This window comes from Rhamphochromis sp. 'chilingali', assembly GCF_963969265.1.
Source record: "Rhamphochromis sp. 'chilingali' genome assembly, chromosome: 18".
NCBI lineage: Eukaryota > Metazoa > Chordata > Actinopteri > Cichliformes > Cichlidae > Rhamphochromis > Rhamphochromis sp. 'chilingali'.
The window spans coordinates 812,196-832,500 of NC_137945.1; the positions used below are offsets into that span (position 1 = coordinate 812,196).

Sequence of the window (20,305 nt, forward strand, 5' to 3'; positions counted from 1 at the left end):
CTCACAGGAACTTGCATCGGTTCTCATGGAGGCGGCAGCTGCTGGGGAACAGCTGGAGATCCAAACTACCCGGCCCGACGGGTCGAACGAGCGTCCTAAATTATTTACAGAGATGAATTCTCAGGACAGAAAAATAAAAGAATGAAAGCACCGTGCAGCAGCTGAGTCGCTAACCATGCTGAGCACAAACAAGCGGGCGCAGCACAGCGTTTCCACCTGTGAGACTTTAATGAGGTAACCAGTTCCTGAAACACCTGGAGTCAGTGACTGAGGCGGGGTTAGCCCTGAAGGAGGTCAGACTGCAGGTGGAGCGCTGCCTGAAGTACTACACCTTACTTTAGAGTCACTGAATCGATCACAATAACAGATCCCGAGGAGGCGTTAAACCATGTGACCTGTTACAGCAAGGAGAGAACAGCGAGTGGACGAAGAGTCAGGAAGGAAACAGAAAGGAGGTAGTAGAGGAAAGGAAAGAAGGAAACCTGAAGAGAGAGGAGGAAGGATGAGAGGAAGTCCAGGTGTGAAACGGCAGCGAGCTGTGAGTCGGACGGCCGGGCAGCTCCGCGGGTTTAATGGAAACAACAAAAACACAAAGTAAACAATAAAAGATCACAAACATCAAAATGTAAAAATCCAGCTCGTAGAAAAGTCTGAGGTATTTCCGCTGTGTTGAGGTGGTCTGTGCTTCAGGAGCTCTACTGTCGTCTCTACTGTCCTCTCTACTGACACTCTCATTGATCAGTGCTGATCATTAACCCCCCCCCCCACACACACACACACACTCTGTACAAACACAGATTTGCATGTGGTCAATGTCACTAAAATCAAACTAACAATAAAAAGAATCTACAGAAATATATTCATCATCATCATCATCATCGTCAGGGTCAGCAGCAGCATCGTAGACATTCATGTTACATGTATGGCATCACAGAAGGGAAGAACAGGGGCGTTAGAAGGACACAGGCGACCTTTGACCTCTGCAGCAGCTTGTTAGGATCAGTCTGTGGATCTGGACAGCTGGATGTGAGTCAGTGGGGCATGAGACGTTCATAAACAGAAATCAGCTGTTTGACCTCACAAATGAAATCTCAGTCACATAGTGTGCATGTCCAGGGCTTTTATTGTGAAAGGCAGGGACAGGAAGAAGCCCTCCTTCCACACGTGTAGAATAAATCATGCAGCACTCACACGTCGGACGCTCAGTTTGAAGGCTTTAACCTGAAGGTGGCGCTGCTGAAGGTCAAAGGTCACCGGTCTTTCAGGTAACACAGGCAGGAAATGGGTGTAAACTCAAACCTGTCACACCATGTGACTGTTTACACACACACACACACACACACACACACACACACAGACAGACACACACACACAGACACACACACACACACACAGGCTCACAGACACACACACACACACACACACACACACACACGCTCACAGACACACACACACACACACACACACACGCTCACAGACACACACACACACGCTCACAGACACACAGACACACACACACACACACACACACACACGCTCACAGACACACACACACACAGGCTCACAGACACACACACACAGGCTCACAGACACACACACACACACACACACACACGCTCACAGACACACACACACACACAGGCTCACAGACACACACACAGACACACACACACACACGCTCACAGACACACACACACACAGGCTCACAGACACACACACACAGGCTCACAGACACACACACACACACACACACACACGCTCACAGACACACACACACACAGGCTCACAGACACACACACACAGGCTCACAGACACACACACACACACACACACACACACACACACGCTCACAGACACACACACACACACAGGCTCACAGACACACAGACACACACACAGACACACACACACACACACACACACAGACACCTGAATGCATGCATCATTCACCTGTAGGTTTGATTACCTGAGAAATTATTTCCAAACCAACCAAAATGCTGTGGTTGAGCGCAGTCAGCCAATCACACCTCTGCAATGTGAGGCCAACCAATCACAGTCTCTCTGCCTTCACCCCCAGGCGAGAAGACTGAGACACAAAACACGGGAGAACGGAAACCGCCACACTGGAAACAAACAGGCCCATTTCGCCTTTTTCCGTCTGACATCACTTCCTGTTTCCGTCCGTTGGATTTAAAGATGCGAACAGCGACGTGTTGTCGCAGGAGACCGATAAAAACTAAAGTCCAGGTAAAGTAGTAAAGCGGTCGCTGTGGATGTGTGTTTGCTGTGTAACAGTCTCGGGCTCCTCTGTGGGTTTTGCAGCATTGTAGTCGCCTGGTGACAGGTGGTTGCTAGGTGACGCTGTTGTCAGGTGGGTAGATATGATCCAGATGTGAGTAGAAGACCGCAGAGGCAGGAATGAGCGAAGAAAACGGTAAAAAATGAGCGAATAAAAAGGGTCGCTGAGGTACCTGGAGATCGAAGCATTCACTGAGTCGGACCCTGAACGCGTTTTCTCATAAAACACACGCCTGGTTAAAAAGACACGAATGAGTCCCACTGAGAGGAAAACTTAGGAACAACGAGGTGTGCTGGTACTCCGTCCCAACGGACGAGAGGGAATCACAAAGAGTCCAAAAGAAGTCCAGAGAGTAAAATAGCAGCTGCTCTCACGCCCGAAATTCCACTGCGGAGCGATGGCGTGGTGTGTGCACCTCGTTTCTTTCATAGACTCATATACTGGAGTCTTTGGGCGGCAGGTCCACGTTAGTTACCATGGGAACAGGTGCGACAGAGGAACCCAGCAGGGTGTTGTTTTCGGAGGTAGGTGGGGCGATGGTGGCGGTGAGGCGGCGGATCTGGGCGATTCTCTCCTCCACGCAGCCGGCCGACAGGCGAGCCTCGGCGTCGTGATCCCAGCACTCCTCGACCGACTCACAGATCTGAGCTAGACCCTGCAGAGAGCAGCACATGGGGGAGGCGGGGTTAGCGAAGGAAGCACTGCGATCGAGAAAAGGCCTTCGTCAAACACAGGGCGCTGTTGTAAAGGATGGCATCATCAGCATAAACGTGCACACGCCTTACACAACAGCCCTGCTGTGGATCAGCTCTGTCACATAACTGTGGCGTCTTTACCTGAAAACACCTCCAGACACCTGCAGGTCCACATGATTTATAGAAGGCGTCCCTCAGGGATCCATGCTAGGCCCACTCATGTTTACACGAAAACCCCACAGCTCAGCACAGGACACTTTTACACTGATGATACCATTCTTTATATTTACATATACACGAACACATCTCTGCTTAAATACAACTTCTAAGACAAGCAAGTCTTTTACCTCCACAGGGAAACGTTTCCCTCTAATACTGCTCAGTCTTACAGTACAAAACACCTGAAAATAAAGGGGCTGATGATAGAAGGTGTCCCTCAGGGATCCAGATCTGGCCCCCTGATGTTTCATGGACTGAGGTTCAGACTCACGCTGTGTTTGAGCCACGGCTCTCTGATGGTTGGTCTCATCTTCTTGTGGACCACGACTTCCTGCAGGTCCTCCAGTGATGGATGCTGACCAACCTCCTCCTCGAACGGCAGCATGTACTCATCCACCGGACCTGAACACACCACATATTAAAGATGGGCGGAACCAACATCCGCTCCTGAGACGTCAGGTAAACCCTCGCTGTGCTGTTAAGGTGTGGTTCGAGTGTGTGTGTGTGTTACCGTCTGCAGCCTTGCAGCGGGACACCAGCTCCCACAGCACCAGGCCCATGGCGTACATGTCGATCCGGAGGAAGGCGTCTCTCTGGAAGTTGATGGCTCCTTCTAAGACCTCGGGGGCCATGTAGCGCCTGGTGCCCACCTGCACACACAGACACACACAAGAGTGAGCGTGAGCGACGCAGCGACGCTCGTCTCCTCGGCCGCCTGCGGTCAGACCAGCTTACCTGTCCGTGCGTCTCTCCCGGCGGTTTCCCTGGCTCGAAGCAAACGGCGAGGCCGAAGTCTCCGATCACCGCCGTGAGGTCCGAGCGCAGCATGATGTTCTTACTCTTCAAATCCCTGAGAGAGTGAGACACGATCAAACGTGGCCGCCGTTACCTGTCTGACCCCGCCCACAGTCCTGCTCCTCATCGATCTACTGTGTTATTCAACTACAGCTCCCATGATGCTTTTAGCTGCTGCCTACAGCACTCTGATTTCTGTGGTGTCAACATGTACTACTATATGCATGTAGTAGTACATGTAGTAGCTTTCATCTAGCCGTGCAGGTTGTGATTCAGCCCCAGCACACACTGAGCTCTACACTTCCTGCTAACCTGCTGCTGCATGCTGATACTGTGAGTCTCTGTATGTGTTCACTGTGGAGCTGAAAGCAGCAGAGCAGCGTGTGAGCAGCGTGTAAGCAGCGTGTGAACAGCGTGTTAGCGGCGTGTGAGCAGCGTGTTAGCGGCATCTGAGCAGCGTGTGAGCAGCATCTGAGCAGCGTGTGAGCAGCATTCGAGCAGCGTGTTAGCAGCGTGTGAACAGCGTGTTAGCAGCGTGTTAGCAGCGTGTGAACAGCGTGTGAGCAGCATTCGAGCAGCGTGTGAGCAGTGTGTGAACAGCGTGTTAGCAGCGTGTGAACAGCGTGTTAGCAGCGTGTGAACAGCGTGTGAGCAGCATGTGAGCAGCATTCGAGCAGCATTCGAGCAGCGTGTTAGCAGCGTGTGAACAGCGTGTGAGCAGCGTGTGAGCAGCGTGTTAGCAGCATTCGAGCAGCATGTTAGTAGCGTGTGAGCAGCGTGTTAGCAGTGTGTGAACAGCGTGTTAGCAGCATGTGAGCAGCGTGTTAGCAGCATTCGAGCAGCGTGTTAGTAGTGTGTGAGCAGCATTCGAGCAGCGTGTTAGCAGTGTGTGAACAGCGTGTTAGCAGCATGTGAGCAGCGTGTTAGTAGTGTGTGCGCAGCGTGTGAGCAGCATTCGAGCAGCGTGTTAGCAGTGTGTGAACAGCATGTTAGCAGCATGTTAGCAGCATGTGAGCAGCGTGTTAGCAGCATGTCGAGCAGCGTGTTAGTAGCGTGTGAGCAGCGTGTTAGCAGTGTGTGAACAGCGTGTTAGCAGCATTTGAGCAGCGTGTTAGCAGCATTCAAGCAGCGTGTGAGCAGCGTGTTAGCAGCATTCGAGCAGCGTGTGAGCAGTGTGTTAGCAGCATTCAAGCAGCGTGTGAGCAGCGTGTTAGCAGCATTCAAGCAGCGTGTGAGCAGCGTGTTAGCAGCATTCGAGCAGCGTGTGAGCAGTGTGTTAGCAGCGTGTGAGCAGCGTGTTAGCAGTATTCGAGCAGTGTGTTAGCAGCGTGTGAGCAGCTGCTGCGCGTTGAGCACGTGAACATAAGCGATCTCTGAGATTCTGAAGTAAAAACGAGCAGCGTGAACTGTGACGTCCTCTAACGCTGACTCACAGCTCCACCGTGTGGCAGCAGCTCGTCACTGCAGACTAGGGTTTCCTGTCTGATCTGTAGGTGTGGGGGTTTGTGGGCAGACCTGTGGGCGATGGCCGGTTTGGGACCCTCTCCCTTCAGTTGGGGGACGTCTTCGTGGAGGTACGCCAGGCCACGCGCCGTCGTCTCGGCTATGTGGCACAGCTCGGACCAGCTGATCATGTTTCCCTTCAGGAAGCCCGACAGCGAGCCCTGCAGAGACAATCATCAGGAGATCGACCCCACACCCCCGGGAGTTTCTGACCCCCCCTCGGCCCCCCTTCCTCACCCTCTCGTGGAACTCTGTGATGAGCCACAGCTCGGCCTCGGGGTGGCTCCCTCGTTTCTCTGCGGCGATGAACCTCAGGATGTTCTTGTGCCTCATGCCCGGCGTCATGAACACGTCCCTCTCGGTCTCCCAGGAGTCCTTATTCTGCAAGGAGGAGGAGGTGAGGAAGGGTTGGGAGTCAGGACGGCTGCCCTGATGCTCGGAGCAAACACCGGTACCTGCATGGGGAAGATCTTCACGGCCATGTGTTCGTTCATCATCTGAGCCTTCCAGACGCAGCCGAAGCGCCCCCTGGCTTTCACCTCCAGCAGCTGCAGAGGCTTCAGCCCCAGCAGGGGGGAGGCAGGAGGTGGACCAGGATCCTGGAGGAGAGGAAAGGAGAGTGGGGGAGGGCATCAATGTGACACATTTATAGACAGCAACATGACAGAAGCCCCTCCCATGTCAGAATTAATGTGACCCCTGAATCCTCCCTTAGTTATGCTGCAGTAGGTGTAGGCTGCTGGGGGATTCCCATGATGCACTGGGTGTTTCTTCTTCACTCACTATGTGTTAACAGACCTCTCTGCACTGAATCATATCTGTTATTAACCTCTGTCTCTCTTCCACAGCATGTCTTTATCCTGTCTTCCTTCTCTCACCCCAACCAATCACAGCAGATGGCCCCGCCCCTCCCTGAGCCTGGTTCTGCTGGAGGTTTCTTCCTGTTAAAAGGGAGTTTTTCCTTCCTACTGTCACCAAAGTGCTGCTCATAGGGGGTCATGTGATTGTTGGGTTTTTCTCTGTATCTATTATTGTGCGATCTACTGTACAATATAAAGCGCCTCGAGGCGACTGCTGTTGTGATTTGGTGCTGTATGAATAAAAACTGAACCACAGGTGAGAGTGCTGTCAATACACGGGCCACCTGTTCAGGTGAATCCCGCCTCTCGCCCTATCAGACCGATTGGCCGTGTTTTACAGTTCAATATGAGGAACCACGATGTGGTGACAAACCCTCGTTTGAGATGTTTCCTGCTGCAGTGCCTGCAGACCACCAGCAGATGGAGCCGTCTCAGCATTGCAGAGTCAAACTGACGTCATCAGCTCCGGTCTGCAGGTCAAAGTAACCGAGTACTTCTACTCGTTTCATCAAAAGGTAAGCGTGAGTGTTTGAGGCTCACCTCGGCAATGTCCACGTGTCCATACGGAGGTTTGCGGTGTTGGTACATCCAGACGGTGGTGAGCAGAGCGACAGACAGCATGGTGACGGGCAGCAGGCAGTAAATCATCACGTTTAACACACCCACGCTGTGGGGCGGGGCCTTGATCACTGACACACACAGAAAGACTGCATTTACATTTAAAAGGACTTTATTGGCGCTGGGTTACCATGGTAACTTTGGAAACGCCCCTGACAGTCTGGTGCGAGGAAACCTGCCGACGGGTTTCAGTATATCAAGACTGTACATAAAAGATGGAGGAGGCACCCATGACACCACCTGTTGAAGTCACGACCTCATGAAGCACAAACAATGATACGAGGAGAAGACACGTGTGACACGTGCTAACGGACCAATCAGATGGCACTCACGTGGCACGGTGATGTCCGGCAGGTGGGTGAAGCGCTCGTTGCAGAAGTTTCCTTCACAGCAGCAGAAGAAGATCTGCGGGCTCTCCTCGGTGGCCACACACTGCTGCCTGAGAGAGAGACAGGAAATGACTTCACACACAGTAACACTCTGACTAGGGCTGCTCAATTAATCTAATTTTAATCACGATTACGATCTGGGCTTTCAAGGATCATTAAAAATGACTGAGCCAATTATTAGCCCCTCCCTCGTGCTTTACTCTCGCGCTGCTCCGTGTGGCAAATCGAGCGCACCTCTCTGAATTTCGAACACGTGTCACAACAATAAGAGGACCCGAGGGAAGCTCGGAAAGCTAAGCAGAAGTTATTTGGAGAGGAGAGTGACTGCCGTTGGTTGAAAAGAGAGGTAAAAAAAAAAAAAAAAAACTTAAGTGGTGTGGAAACATTATGGGTTCAGTCAGACGTGGATCAAGTAGACACAGTGTGTAAACTTTGCTACAGTGTAGCTGCACCACAGAGCAACACTGCAAAGTTCACTAAACATAGATGTTTACATTTCTTATATTGCAAACATTTGCACTGTTATCAGTATTTGTGTGACACACTAATGTGTGATCCCATCAGAAGTAGTACTTGTTAAAAAAATGAGAGATTTGTCACCGAAGTGAACTATATGTAATGAGGTAGTTGCACCCCCCAGCCTCCGGGTGGCGCATTGTTCAGTGAGACAGAATAGCGAGGTCATAGGTCCTCCTCTCCAATATGGCAGAAGCGAGGCAAAGAGAAACTTCACCAGTCGTCTCTGTCTCATCATTTCCCTGTTTTGCAGGTTTGTAACCGGTAAAACTATATTAAAACTGTTGTAAAATATTGATAAGAAACACAGCTAAATGTGGGGTATAAATCAGTGGGTAAACCCTGTTATTTGTTACGTTTTATGAAGTAGAAGGACTGGAAAAATGCCAAAGCCTAGCCAGCCGCGGGCGCCATTTTGGTTTCCTTTCTCCACTTACTTCAGGTCGTTTTAGCTGAATAAGCTCCTTGTCGTGTCCTGATTTTGTGAATATGAATGTTAATCTGCTGTTGGCAGTGAAGAACGACTGTTTACTGGTTCTGAAAAGTGATTTTGAGAATGTTAAAGCTAAAGCTAAGCCTGCCAGCATACACATGACTCTTTCATGTATTTGTGAGCTACTAAGCTAAATTGGTTTAAGACCAAGCACTGGTATGTTGGTTAAAACAATCAGAATACATAGGTATTTGGGTTAAAAGTTAGAGGTAAAAATGTATTTGAACATGCATTTCATATTGTTTTGGATTGTCATTCAGAGAGAATAGCCGAGTAAATGATTTGAAGGTCACTACACGTGAAGTACTTTTGGTTGCCATGAAAAGATCGTGGTATTGCAGCTTGAACATACAGACGGTTTTATTGTTATTTCTGTTGTATATAGAGAATGGTGATGCTGCAAGTTAAAAATACATGTGATTGTATAAATAAATATGGCAGAAGCGAGGCAAAGAGAAACTTCACCAGTTGTCTCTGTCTCATCATTTCCCTGTTTTGCAGGAACATTTAATCTGTTTTACCGGCCCATACTCTGGGTCGGTTACATTTGCACACTGTTTTATATTATTTTTTGACAGGCTCCTGCATGGGGTGGGAGATGTTGTCCAACAGGGATGACAGCTTAGCCACCGTTCTCCTGTCACTGTCCACCTCCACTGGGTCCAGAGGGCAGAACAGAGCTGGCCCTGATCAGCCTGTTCAGTCTCTTCCTGTCCCCGGCAGAGATGCTGCCGCCCCAGCAGACCACAGAGTAAAGGAAGGCTGAGGCCACCGCAGAGTCACAGAAGGTCTTCAGGAGTGGGCCCTCCACTCCAAACGACCTGAGTCCCTGCAGCAGGTACAGCCTGCTCTGCCCTCTCCTGTAGAGGGCGTCTGAGTTATGAGTCCAGTTTGTTGTTCAGATGAACACCAAGGTACCTGTAGCTGATTCATTACTATTAATGAAGGTTACTCTCCACACCAACACCAGCTAGATGTTTAAATCTTAATATAAATGAGTAACAGTAGGTGGACATTAGGTAAGGCGCGTATATAAAACCGTAGTAAAGGGACCTCTGTGTCGGCTCGTAGCTGAAAACTAGCTTTACTTTGTTGTCTGGCTCAACTTTGCTAGCAGAGACAGAGAGAGGCGTTGAAAGGCTCCAACGGAGCTGATTGTTTCAGAGGAAAACAGGAACAACTGCTCGGTGACAGCTCGTACTTTTTTCTCCCCCCTCGCTCACAGACACATCACGGGTACAGCAGTCCATCCTCCCTGCAGCATGGACTACACTGCCCATCAGGCTTTAGGGCGATGCCTGCAACACTCTGCCTGTTGCCTTCATATTAAATCATTTAAAAAAATATTTCTTCACGTCATTATGCGGCTGCAAGTAGAGGTGACATCAGAGCCTCTTAATGCGTGTTTGGTTTGGGAATCACCAAAAACAGAGCGAGCACAGCCTGACGTATGAAACAGGAAAAGACCGCCGTGTAATCCATTTATTTCAACAAAGTAACTGTATTCTGATTACCACCTTTTTAAACGGTAACTGTAATGGAATATAGTTACTCATATTTTGTATTCTGCATGTATTCCATTACTCCCAACACTGCCAGGGATAAAGTGGCGTTCCACCCTCGTGACCGCGTGGTCTGCAGCACACAGTACACCCAGGTGGGAGGACGCAGCCCCCCAGCATGTTGCCCTGTTTTAATCCCACAGAGGATCTTCAGGGTCAATGATCACGTCCCTGTGAGCAGCTGCTCTGAAGGGAAACAGGAACGCAGCAGGACAGGACAGACTGACTGTCATAGATTTGTTTACATGCATTTACAGGACTTCAGTCATTGTGGGGTCTACCTGACAACATAAAACACATTCAGGTGACTGTGGCTGTGATTTGGATCGAAGCAGATCCTGGATCAGCTCAGTGCAAGAAGGTAAACGTGACAGCATGGATCACACTGTGGTCGGTGTGTGATGATTGGCTGGAGGAGCTCATTTATGTTGTTTGAAGGCAAGGTGTGTGTGTGTGTGTGTGTGTGTGTGTGTGTGTGTGTACCGGTTGTAGCAGTTGAAGTCGTCCAGCCAGCATCCCTTCTTCACCAGCTCGATGGAGCCCGAGTTGTTCCTCCAGGAGGCGTAGCAGTGCGAGCGTTTGTCCTGCTCGTCCTCGCAGCGCTCCACGCCGCTCTGGTTCGTCTTCTCGGTCTCGTAGTTCACGTTGTAGTACACACACTCCCTGGTGTCGGCAGTCCCACGGCTCAGCCCTGCAGCACACACACACACACACACACAGAGGAAATGCTTTCATGGTGTGTCACAAAGCGTCCTCCACAGTCCTCCACACTCATCTAATTAAAGCACAGAGAAGAAGAGCGGAGCACCAATAACGAGCTGGACCGCCTGCTGCCGGCGACAGCGAGCTCAGACCAGGGGCGGATCCTTTTTTTCCAAACACACATGCAGCTGGTTACATGTAGTTAGAATGATTCAAATGCAGTACGTACAGGGTGGGAATGGTTGGTGATACTAAAGTCCTGTTTGTGGCACATTAGTATATGTGAGGGGGCAAACTCCTCAAGATGGGTGGTGACCGTGGTGGCCATTTAGAAGTCGGCCATCTTGGATACAACTTTTGTTTTTCCAATAGGAAGAGGACCATGTGACACATCACACTTATTGGTAATGTCACAAGGACAACAATGGTGTGCTTGGTTTCAACGTAACTTTATTCTTTCATGAGTTATTTACAAGTTTCTGACCACTTATAACATGTGTGCAACGTGCTGCCCATTGTGTTGGATTGTCAATGCAACCCTCTTCTCCCACTCTTCACACTGATAGCAACACCGCAGGAGAAACGCCAGCACAGGCATCCAGGTGCTGCACATCTCGTATCTTCACACCACAGACGACTGCAGTACATTCAACGCTGCAGCTCTCCCGCTGCCAGCCGTACACATCACCACCACCAAACACACCCCGCCACATACCTCCATCGCCCGCTTCACCCCCATCCGCGAGCAGGCAAGCCCCGACCATCGGCGCCCCACGCCCCGGCCCAGCGACAGGGAAGTGTCCACTCTGGCGGTCGCCCGCGCCTCCAGCGGAAGCCCGGAGCTGGCCTGGTGGCCGCCCATGTGCAAACAGCGAGGACTGCAGGAGAGCAGAGGGAAGCTTCACCTCACACCGTCTGCACACACATCACGGCAGCACTCCGTCGTTATCACAAAGCTCGATCAGAGAGGAAGCCCAGAGCACACCATCAACACGTGTTCTTAGCTGTGATTGGAGGATAAATCAAACACTTCCTGCACTCACAGCATGAAGCCACAAACCGCAGCGGCCGTCCCGCTGAGTGCTCCAACCATCTCCTCTGCTCCTCTTTCCTAAACCTTCAATCAATTTCTTTTATTTTTTGTTTGTTTGTTTGTTTGCTTTTTCCTCTCTCGCTCTCTTTCTGTCTCCCTGTCCTGTCTGTCCCATCTGTAACAACTGAAAATAAAATAAATACATAATTATAATAAAGGTCAATCAAATGGACCAATATGGCGAGACCATGATGATCCACTCGGCATCTTTCTTGGCCTTCAGACAATTCTGACGGCTAAAGATCCAAACGGGACAACAAAACAAAACTGTAGCTGCATCTTCAGAGGAGTCTCCGTGGTAACCCTGCTGATACTGCATGATGTCACAGCTTTAATCTCAGTGTGCCCTAAACACACTGTAAATAAAAGATGGTCATAGCCACCGTGACCCCACCCACTCTGAATCCTTCACAGTGTTTCAGCCGTTGTTTCAGAGCCCGAGGTGACCAAGCAGGTGGAGTACACACACACACACACCTGCTGATCAGTAACATCCAATCAAAATCCTAGAATTTCTGAAGCTCCACCTTCTCGGGCACTCTGTTGCTACAGTGACCTCACAGCAGCCCTGTTATTGGTCGCCTGATGTTATTCAAAGTGCAGCCGCTCACGCTGACGCAGCTCTGACTGTTTGTGAGTTTTAATGTTAGCGTGAGGAGCAGCAGGCGGAGCTTCACGTGTTCATGTCATAAATCCTACAGTCTGCTCACAAAGAGAGGAGCTGCAGGGAGAAAAGAGGCGTGGTTACTGTGGTGATCGGGAATAAAGCTGCCGCACTGCATTATGGGACAGAAAGCAGCACCTCTGATGATACTGCAATAGCAGGGAGTACACACAGGGCTTTAGCAGTAATGTTTGCAGGAAAGTACTACGACTGAACCATCATCAGTATTCTGCAGGTCGACCTCGGTTACCATGGAGACCTGTGTGCTGATGTCACTGTGTGTCATGTGACATTTACTCAGACGGCTTCTTCAGTTAAACTGGAGCAGCGAGTTCACACAAACACACCTTTGAAACAACCACTGAGCTGCTGTCAGTCGCTCTCCGTGTACTGAAGCTAAATCACATCTAATAAAACCAAGCTGACGTTTGAACTTTGACCTGAACACAAACATCAGGGTTCATTTTCCCACTGTTAGTCAAACCCAGGACTTTGAGTTCTGTCAGAGGCCGCCTCAGCTTTCAGCACGAGACCCTGTGTGCCAGAGGTGGAGCAGGCGTCCTATTACAAGCTTGATTTCATCATAATATCACAAAAAACACAAAACATGAACATTTCCTTTTTACAAACCGGCCCTGGAGCATCCCAGCAGCTTTCAGACACGTACAGCAGCAGTGTGAGCGGCACCATCAGGATCTGTGCTGGATACACTCGGGGATCGACTCCTAATGTCTGCTCACAGTCGTTTACACACACACACACAACGCTCTGATGTCAGGTGACAGCAGGTTTATGGTCACAGAGCAGAGCGGTGATAACGCCGCCCACCCTCGCTGCGTTCTCATGACCTCGGTGACAGCGGCACAGATGTTGCGGCGAGCACGCCGATGCTCACGTCACGAAGCGGGATCGGCGACAGCTGCAGCATTGTTCTGTGTGAGCGCGGCACGGACTCGAACCCTCGGCCTTCCAGCTGCACCGTCGTGCACATTAACATTTGTGTGCTGCATACGTGTGAAAGTGTGTGACCTCTGACCTCCGGCGTCTCCAGATGACACGCATGCAGACGTGAGCCAACTGCGAATGGCTCGACTGTGAGCGCGCCGCTTTCTAATGCAAAGTAAGCTCATAGCAGCTATTAGAGCCTTTGTAAACTCCAGACACCAGGGGTCAGAGGTCACGCTCTCATATGCAAACCAGCACATATATGCACCAGCACACACACACACGGGCATCTGGCAGACCAATTATGTGCGTGCATATGTTAGTGTGATGACAGGGCAGCATATAAGATGTAAAGTCATGGGAACTAATCACACACACACACACACACACACACACACACACACACACACACGTAGAAAAATATTTAGTATACACATCCAGAAATGCATATACTATTATATATTGTACATATATTTATTAGTTTCAGATGTAGCCATTCTTGTATTTTGCTTGTTTACATTATTGTATTTTGCACAACTCTGTTGCTTGTGAAGCTCGCACACAAGAATTTCACTCACATGTGCTGTACCAATGTACCTGCACATGTGATGTGACAATAAAAGTGATTTGATTTGATCGAGGGACAGGAAAGTGAGCAGTAATATAAATAATAACATAAAGAATGAACTCAGCACGGCCCACCATCCACCCCGACCTCCTCCTGCAGGCGCTTCACTGGCCTGCAATGTTGCAGCACCAGTGGCACGTGAGCGTGCACGAGGCCCGGCCTGCACGCTCATGAGTCGACAGCCGATGGTGGCTGGCCCATCTGATCTGGGGAGGACGACCTGCACCAGAGCCTGAGGGTGAGCTTTGTTGACGACGTCCAGACAACATCTGTCTCCGTCACCTCTGGGAGGAGACGGGATCCCCACCTCCCACCACCACCCCTCCTCCATGTTCTCACGGGAGACAGAGAGAGTCATCCCCTGAGTGAGGGGGGAGGGGCCGTCTGTCCCCAGGGAACAATCAGTTTTTCAATGACCCCCCATCTGTTCGCTGCTCGTGATTGGCCGATTGGTCCTGCTTGGCGCCCTGTGAGGTCAGACGGTGTCAAGAGTCAGGCCTCACGGGTCGTCGTGTTGTGAGGCGGTCAGCAGGAGGTCACAGCTCTGTGACATCATCGTGGATGGAAGCGTGGAGCTGCGAGCGCCGTCCTCACTGACGTGTTACTTCCTGTTTGTACAGCACGGGTTCAAACACTGCAGGCTGAGCTCAGCTGGTGACAGTGGGAGGAAGAACGCCCCTTTAACAGGAAGAGACGTCCCACAGAGGCAGAGCTGGGCCCATCTCCTAGGAATAAAAGGCGGAGCAGAGCGAAGCAAGTGATGTTGCCCGTCTGTGGTCACTAACGTCCACGCCTGGGAAACGTTTGTTGGCGTCGCACCTTCAGGCGCCAGAGCGAGCAGCAAACACGTTAGCTTCATGAAACCAAACCCTCTGATCACCTGCTGCTGTACGCTGACTCTCACACAGCCGAGCAGGGCGGAGCTGACACACGCGGCAGTTTACGGCGATGATGGGCGTTACCTTGGTAACACTGCTCTTAAAAACTCAACTGAAGATCAGAGGTTAAAGTGCGAAACAATAACTGATACAGGAAGTGCTCGCTCACTCTGCACATACTTTTACATGGTCAGGACACGGTACCAGTACACGTGCTGGGAGTACTGGTACTGCAGTAACAGGCTCCGCTGCTGTGAGAGCCTCGCCTCTCTGCGGCTCCCTCGCCCGGCCTCGGGTACCAGGAGCTGCAGCTGGATCTCAGGTCCAGGACAGCGAAACCATGGAAGGCTGTGACCTCACACACCAGCACGCCATCAGAGCCTGAACCTTGGGGGAGGGGGGTGTAAGGTTAAACTCTCTCACTGAGGTGATGCAGGAGGAGGAGCCAGTCTGCACAGTCAGCACAGGTTTAGGAGAACGAACACCTGATCCATCCCAGCGACAGCCGTCCCTCAGCTCGGGCTTCTTCCTGTTCAGAGGGAGTTCTTCCTTCCTACTGAGCAGCGAGCTGCTGATAGGCTCGTCTGACTGTTGGGGTTTCCCACCCCTATCGCAGGGTCTTTACGCTAAAGCAGCTGGAGGCTGTGATTTGGTGCTGCTGTATAAATAAAGTTGAGTTGATTCTGAAAAAGAGAAGACAGTAAACGCAACGTGAGGCGTTTTTAAGGTTTCCACGACGAGGTGAAACTCCGCCCCTTTGCAGATGTAAGTATGACTCAGCTGTCACCAGCCTAAAGCTCCGCCTCTGAGACCTGATAGGCTATCCATCACCAAGATCAACGTAAAACTGGACATGTGTGTGCTGTTTTTAATGATGTCATGTGACCCATAATGAGGTCACTGTACTAACAGAGCATCCAGGAAGGCGGAGCTCTTCAGGGAGGATTTTGATGATGTTGCTCATCTGCAGGTACGTGAGTGTCAGCTGATCGTGTCTGCGGGTTAACGATGGTGCTGATTAACGAGCCGCTAACACAGCGCTGAGTCAGCGCTCTCACACGCTGAGATGGCTGCTTGGATCATGTGACTCTGTGCTCTGATTGCAGCGTCCATGTTTCACCGCTCTGATAGACGACCTGCTTTCTCAGATCAATGCAGAGGGAGGAGGAGTCCGCCGTGACCCCGCCCTCACACACACCGTCAGCCCGGGAGGATTTCTGTGTGCTGGGAGGCCGAGCCATGGATGCTCAGTATGTTGGCGCCGTTGTTGTCATGTGACCATGCATGTTATAAACCTCTGGGTTTTCTTACCTGAGGAAGCAGCAGCAACGGTGCTTTTTATTGTAAACACAGTGAATCAGACGATCCTACCCGGAGCACTCTGCAACAGCGGGAAGGAAGAACTCCCTCTGAACAGGAAGAAACCTCCAGCAACACCAGGCTGAGGGAGGGGCGGGGCCATCTGAGGGGAGGAATACGGGACAAAGACGCGTCGTGGAAGAGAGCCATGGATGAATAATGACTGATGACTCGATGCAGAGAGGTGTATGTCACATGGTGACTGATGAAGAAACACTCAGTGCATCATGGGATTCTCCTATATCTATTGCTTATCGTCACAGTAATGCGTCTCCACGTGCCATGACGTAATTAATACGAACGCTACAACGAAGGTGGACGTCGAGGCGACGCTGTACCTGCTGCTCAGCCTGTGACTGTTCGTCACACGCGCGGACCACGGCGTTGTTGGAAACATGTCCCTCGTTGACCGGTTTTAAAAAATGGCGGTTCAGATTTTTGTAAACAAGACGCTCTGATCGAGCACAGCTACTGACCAGCCAATCGCTGACATGCAGTGTGACGCCACATTTTAGTACCTGCTTGGATGACTTGCAACACTGGGTGACAAGGAACCTAGAATGTACCTGGTACCAGGAACCCAATGGAAAACCATGGAAACCGTGATGAAACGCCCCGAGTCGATCCCAGTAGGAACAGAAAAAGGGGGTCCTCACTTTTCCACAGCTCCGAATCAGGTGTGTGTCTGTGCAGCCTCAGCAGCTCGAGGCTTCCTGCATGTCTGTGGAAGTGTTAGCCTGTGGGCTCATCTGGACTGGACTCAGACCTGAGCCCAGCATGGATGTGAACACAGTTCTCTGCATTTCCTCAGAGCAGTTTATGCTTTAAAGGATCTTACCTGGTAGACCTCATAAAAGCAACGGCGCCATGTGTGAGCAGCTCAACCACACCTCAGAGCAGCGCTGGGCGATATGCCGTAAAATCCATATCACGGTATAATTTGAAGCATGTGCGGTAAAGATATGTATCGCGATATATTCCTTTCTTCTGTATAACGTATTTTACACACTATAAGGTGCGCTGAAAATCCTTAAATTTTCTCATAAATCGTCCGTGCGCCTTAAGTATGAATTCTGGTTGTGCTTACTGACCTCAAACCGATTTTATGTGCTACACGGCGCTCAAACATCTGTCAAAAAATGTTTTAGTACCACTTTGGTAAGCTACGAAGCCGCACCGCTTGATGGATTGTTGGACCATTATGGCTACTGTAATCAAGGAGCCTCGCGGAGTAATCTGGGTCCTAAACTCCGCCCTTCAGGTCCCAAAGCCAAACGAACACTGCAGCATCACTGAGAGTTACAAACTGTCAAAATTCCTTCATCTTTAATACAATGATCAGCGTTGCAACTTTACCAGGTGTAACAATTAAGTTTAACATCCAGGCATCCATGAAAACAGGATTTATTAAATTTAACGGAGTTAGAAGTTAGCAGGAAGTTAGCTTGCTAGCTTCCACCTAAACATGATATAGCATGTTCTGACTGAGAGATTTTTGAAAAATTCAAACGTACAGCTCTGCTATCACTTCCAACATGAATGAAGACAGAAAACTAAACAGCAGTGACGTTTGTAAGGTTACTGAAGTTGGGCTAGCTGGTAGATAATGATGTGCTACGTGAGCGCTAGCTACACAGCTATGTTAGCATAAACACAGTGAAGCTGGAGGATGAACGCTAACTTTTTTCCACTCGATAAAAGTTAACGTGAAGGTTCCTGATGGTTAGGGACAAATGCAATCGCATGGCAGGATGCTATAAACGGACCAAACTTCAGTCAGGAGAACAACTGAGATAATCCATCCACATTTGCTTTTACTGTCGCCGCATAATCTGCAGATGATGTGGTTTACAGCCGCTGCGATGCTTTCGACCAAAACAGGTGCAGCTTGATGACACCATCAACATGTGCTATTGCGGTAGAGTGGTATAGTCAAAATCTGTACCGTTAGCCAAATTTATATCGTTTCTACTGCCCACCCCCACCTCAAACTGGCTGCTAAAAGCTCTGTGATGGACGGGAGACGGAGACATAAACATGTCCGCATGAATAATTACTGTGCTGCCTTCACCTCTCCCAGAGTGCTGCTGAGCTCTGATTCACCACGTGGGTTCAGCCCGCACAGCGACACTCGTGAGGATTCCTGCTGAGAGGTTTCACGCTACCCAAGTCTTCAAGCCTCAGAGAGAGAGCGCCGTCCTCACAGGAAGTGCCGCCATCCTCATTCATGCTGACTGCTACCACCCTTGTACAAACTGAAGTGGCCTCACAGCTCTGCTCTGGACCCAGCACCTCCCCCTCTCCCATCTCCTCCTCCTCCTCCTGACCCCGTGTCATTACTCTGAGGGAGCTGCGAGGAGAACAAAAACAGACACTGGGCCTTTAAATCCTGCCAGCAGCCAGGAGAGACCCATCCCCCATCATGCATCTCTCCCTTAGCCCCCCTCGATGTTCAGGCCCTGCAGGGAGCCGGAGCACTGAACACGCCCCGACGCTGGGCTCTGTTTCACCCGGCAATAAAACAACAACAACAACACAAAAGCACACACCACTGTGAGCGAGCCGCCGCTCAGCGTCAGGCTGAAGGTGAACCCGACACTCCTCCTCACAGGCCTGCAGTGATGAGCAGCTCAGCGTCCGTTTCTGAGGCGCGTCCACACGGAGACGCTTCAGGAAAACAGGACAAGACTCAGGACAAGACTCAGCAGTCCATCTGCATCTTAAGGATAAAGGTCACTCTTTCGAGGATGCCAATTTTCACATTTTGGACAGAGAGGACAGATGGTTTGAAAGAGGAGTGAAAGAAGCATCTATGTCCACTGTGAGCGACCATCTTTGAACAGAGGCGGGGGTTTACGACACCAACTCTCTGCCATCTATAATCCAGTTTTGAGATCCCTCCCAGACGCCTTAACGCCCACTCACATCCTGGGCCATCTGACCTCAGGAATTCGCATGATAAGGTGGGGCCAGGTTTCACAATGAACACACCCGAAACTCTGGCTGATTGGGACCCACACCCAGTTTCCCACCTTGGCTCAGGCGATTAGAGGATCATCAGGGGGTCCTTTTGTCCCTCTGTGGGGGGAAACTCCCACTAGGTTTATATCTGGGACTCTCCACCATTTGACCTTAGAACTGAAGAAGCTTCTCGGATGAGAGGTGAAACATCTTCAAGCAACTTAAAGAAGTCCAGACGCTTTTCTTTCCAAGCTCCTTTGACTACGATGACCTGGATGACTGAGAACCTTCACAGACAGGAAAACGGAGCTTTTTAAAAACCCGCTCCAAAGTGATACATCTGAAAACGCAGTTTTTGCGTCGCGGTGAGGACAGCGTCACCGCAGGCTTTCGGAAATGACGCATGTTAGTCATATGATGCAGTCATGTGACTGCTCCAGAGAGCTTCTCTTCGAATTCTTTAATTCTCACTCGCTTTTGCAACTTTGTACTTTTGTGTTACTCGCAGCAACAACTCCACCTCATTGCGAGTCCATTTAACAAACTCGCTGCTTTTCAAAGAGCCAGAAAGTAAATACACAGCAGGTCGAGTCGTCTTGCGTTTCACACGCAGTACTGGAACGTCAGCGTTTCAGTCGTTTCAGTGTGGACGAACAGCTGATAGTGTGGACGCCGAGCGGTTTAAGACGAAAACGCTGTTTTCAAACGTATCCGGATCAGCGTGAACACATAGAACCGACACGTCCCTCAGGAGGAGGAGAGTAAAGACGGCCACGCCACCTGGGGCGTGTTCACACCTGCAGCTCGTTTGCTGATGAGCGTCACTACAATCACGTGACAATGTTCAGCCTGCTGATTGGTTCTGGAGTTTCAGAGAACACGGGGCGTTCGTGTGACGGCACGCTGCTGACCCGTGCACACCTCTGTACATGTGAGGTACCTGCTGTGTCAAAGCATGCACGGCTACAGGAAGGGTGTGTGCTGTGTGTGTGTTACAGCAGCACAGTGTGCATACACAACAAATTAACAGCACAGGCATCCACAGCCACAGAAACGATGAAGAAAGCTGCAGCAGCGCCATCAGGATGTGGAGCAAACGCAGGCCCGACCGTGGCCCGGGACGTCG

General features: G+C 50.5%; 1 protein-coding gene across 1 annotated transcript in view; it reads right to left on the reverse strand.

Annotated features, from left to right (window-relative positions):
* Nucleotides 1–750: 750 nt before the first annotated feature.
* LOC308386176 (activin receptor type-2B-like) overlaps nt 751–20,305 on the reverse strand; it is a 25,242-nt gene continuing 5,687 nt past the window's right edge. Inside the window, exons 2-11 of the mRNA XM_080865527.1 lie at nt 10,433–10,640; nt 7,322–7,428; nt 6,912–7,060; nt 5,967–6,110; nt 5,749–5,892; nt 5,524–5,672; nt 3,949–4,063; nt 3,725–3,863; nt 3,485–3,615; nt 751–2,954 (exon numbers count right to left, since the gene is read on the reverse strand). Coding sequence (XP_080721653.1) covers nt 2,733–2,954; nt 3,485–3,615; nt 3,725–3,863; nt 3,949–4,063; nt 5,524–5,672; nt 5,749–5,892; nt 5,967–6,110; nt 6,912–7,060; nt 7,322–7,428; nt 10,433–10,640 — 1,508 coding nt within the window. The 3' untranslated portion in view covers nt 751–2,732. The remainder of the gene's footprint in view (nt 2,955–3,484; nt 3,616–3,724; nt 3,864–3,948; nt 4,064–5,523; nt 5,673–5,748; nt 5,893–5,966; nt 6,111–6,911; nt 7,061–7,321; nt 7,429–10,432; nt 10,641–20,305) is intronic.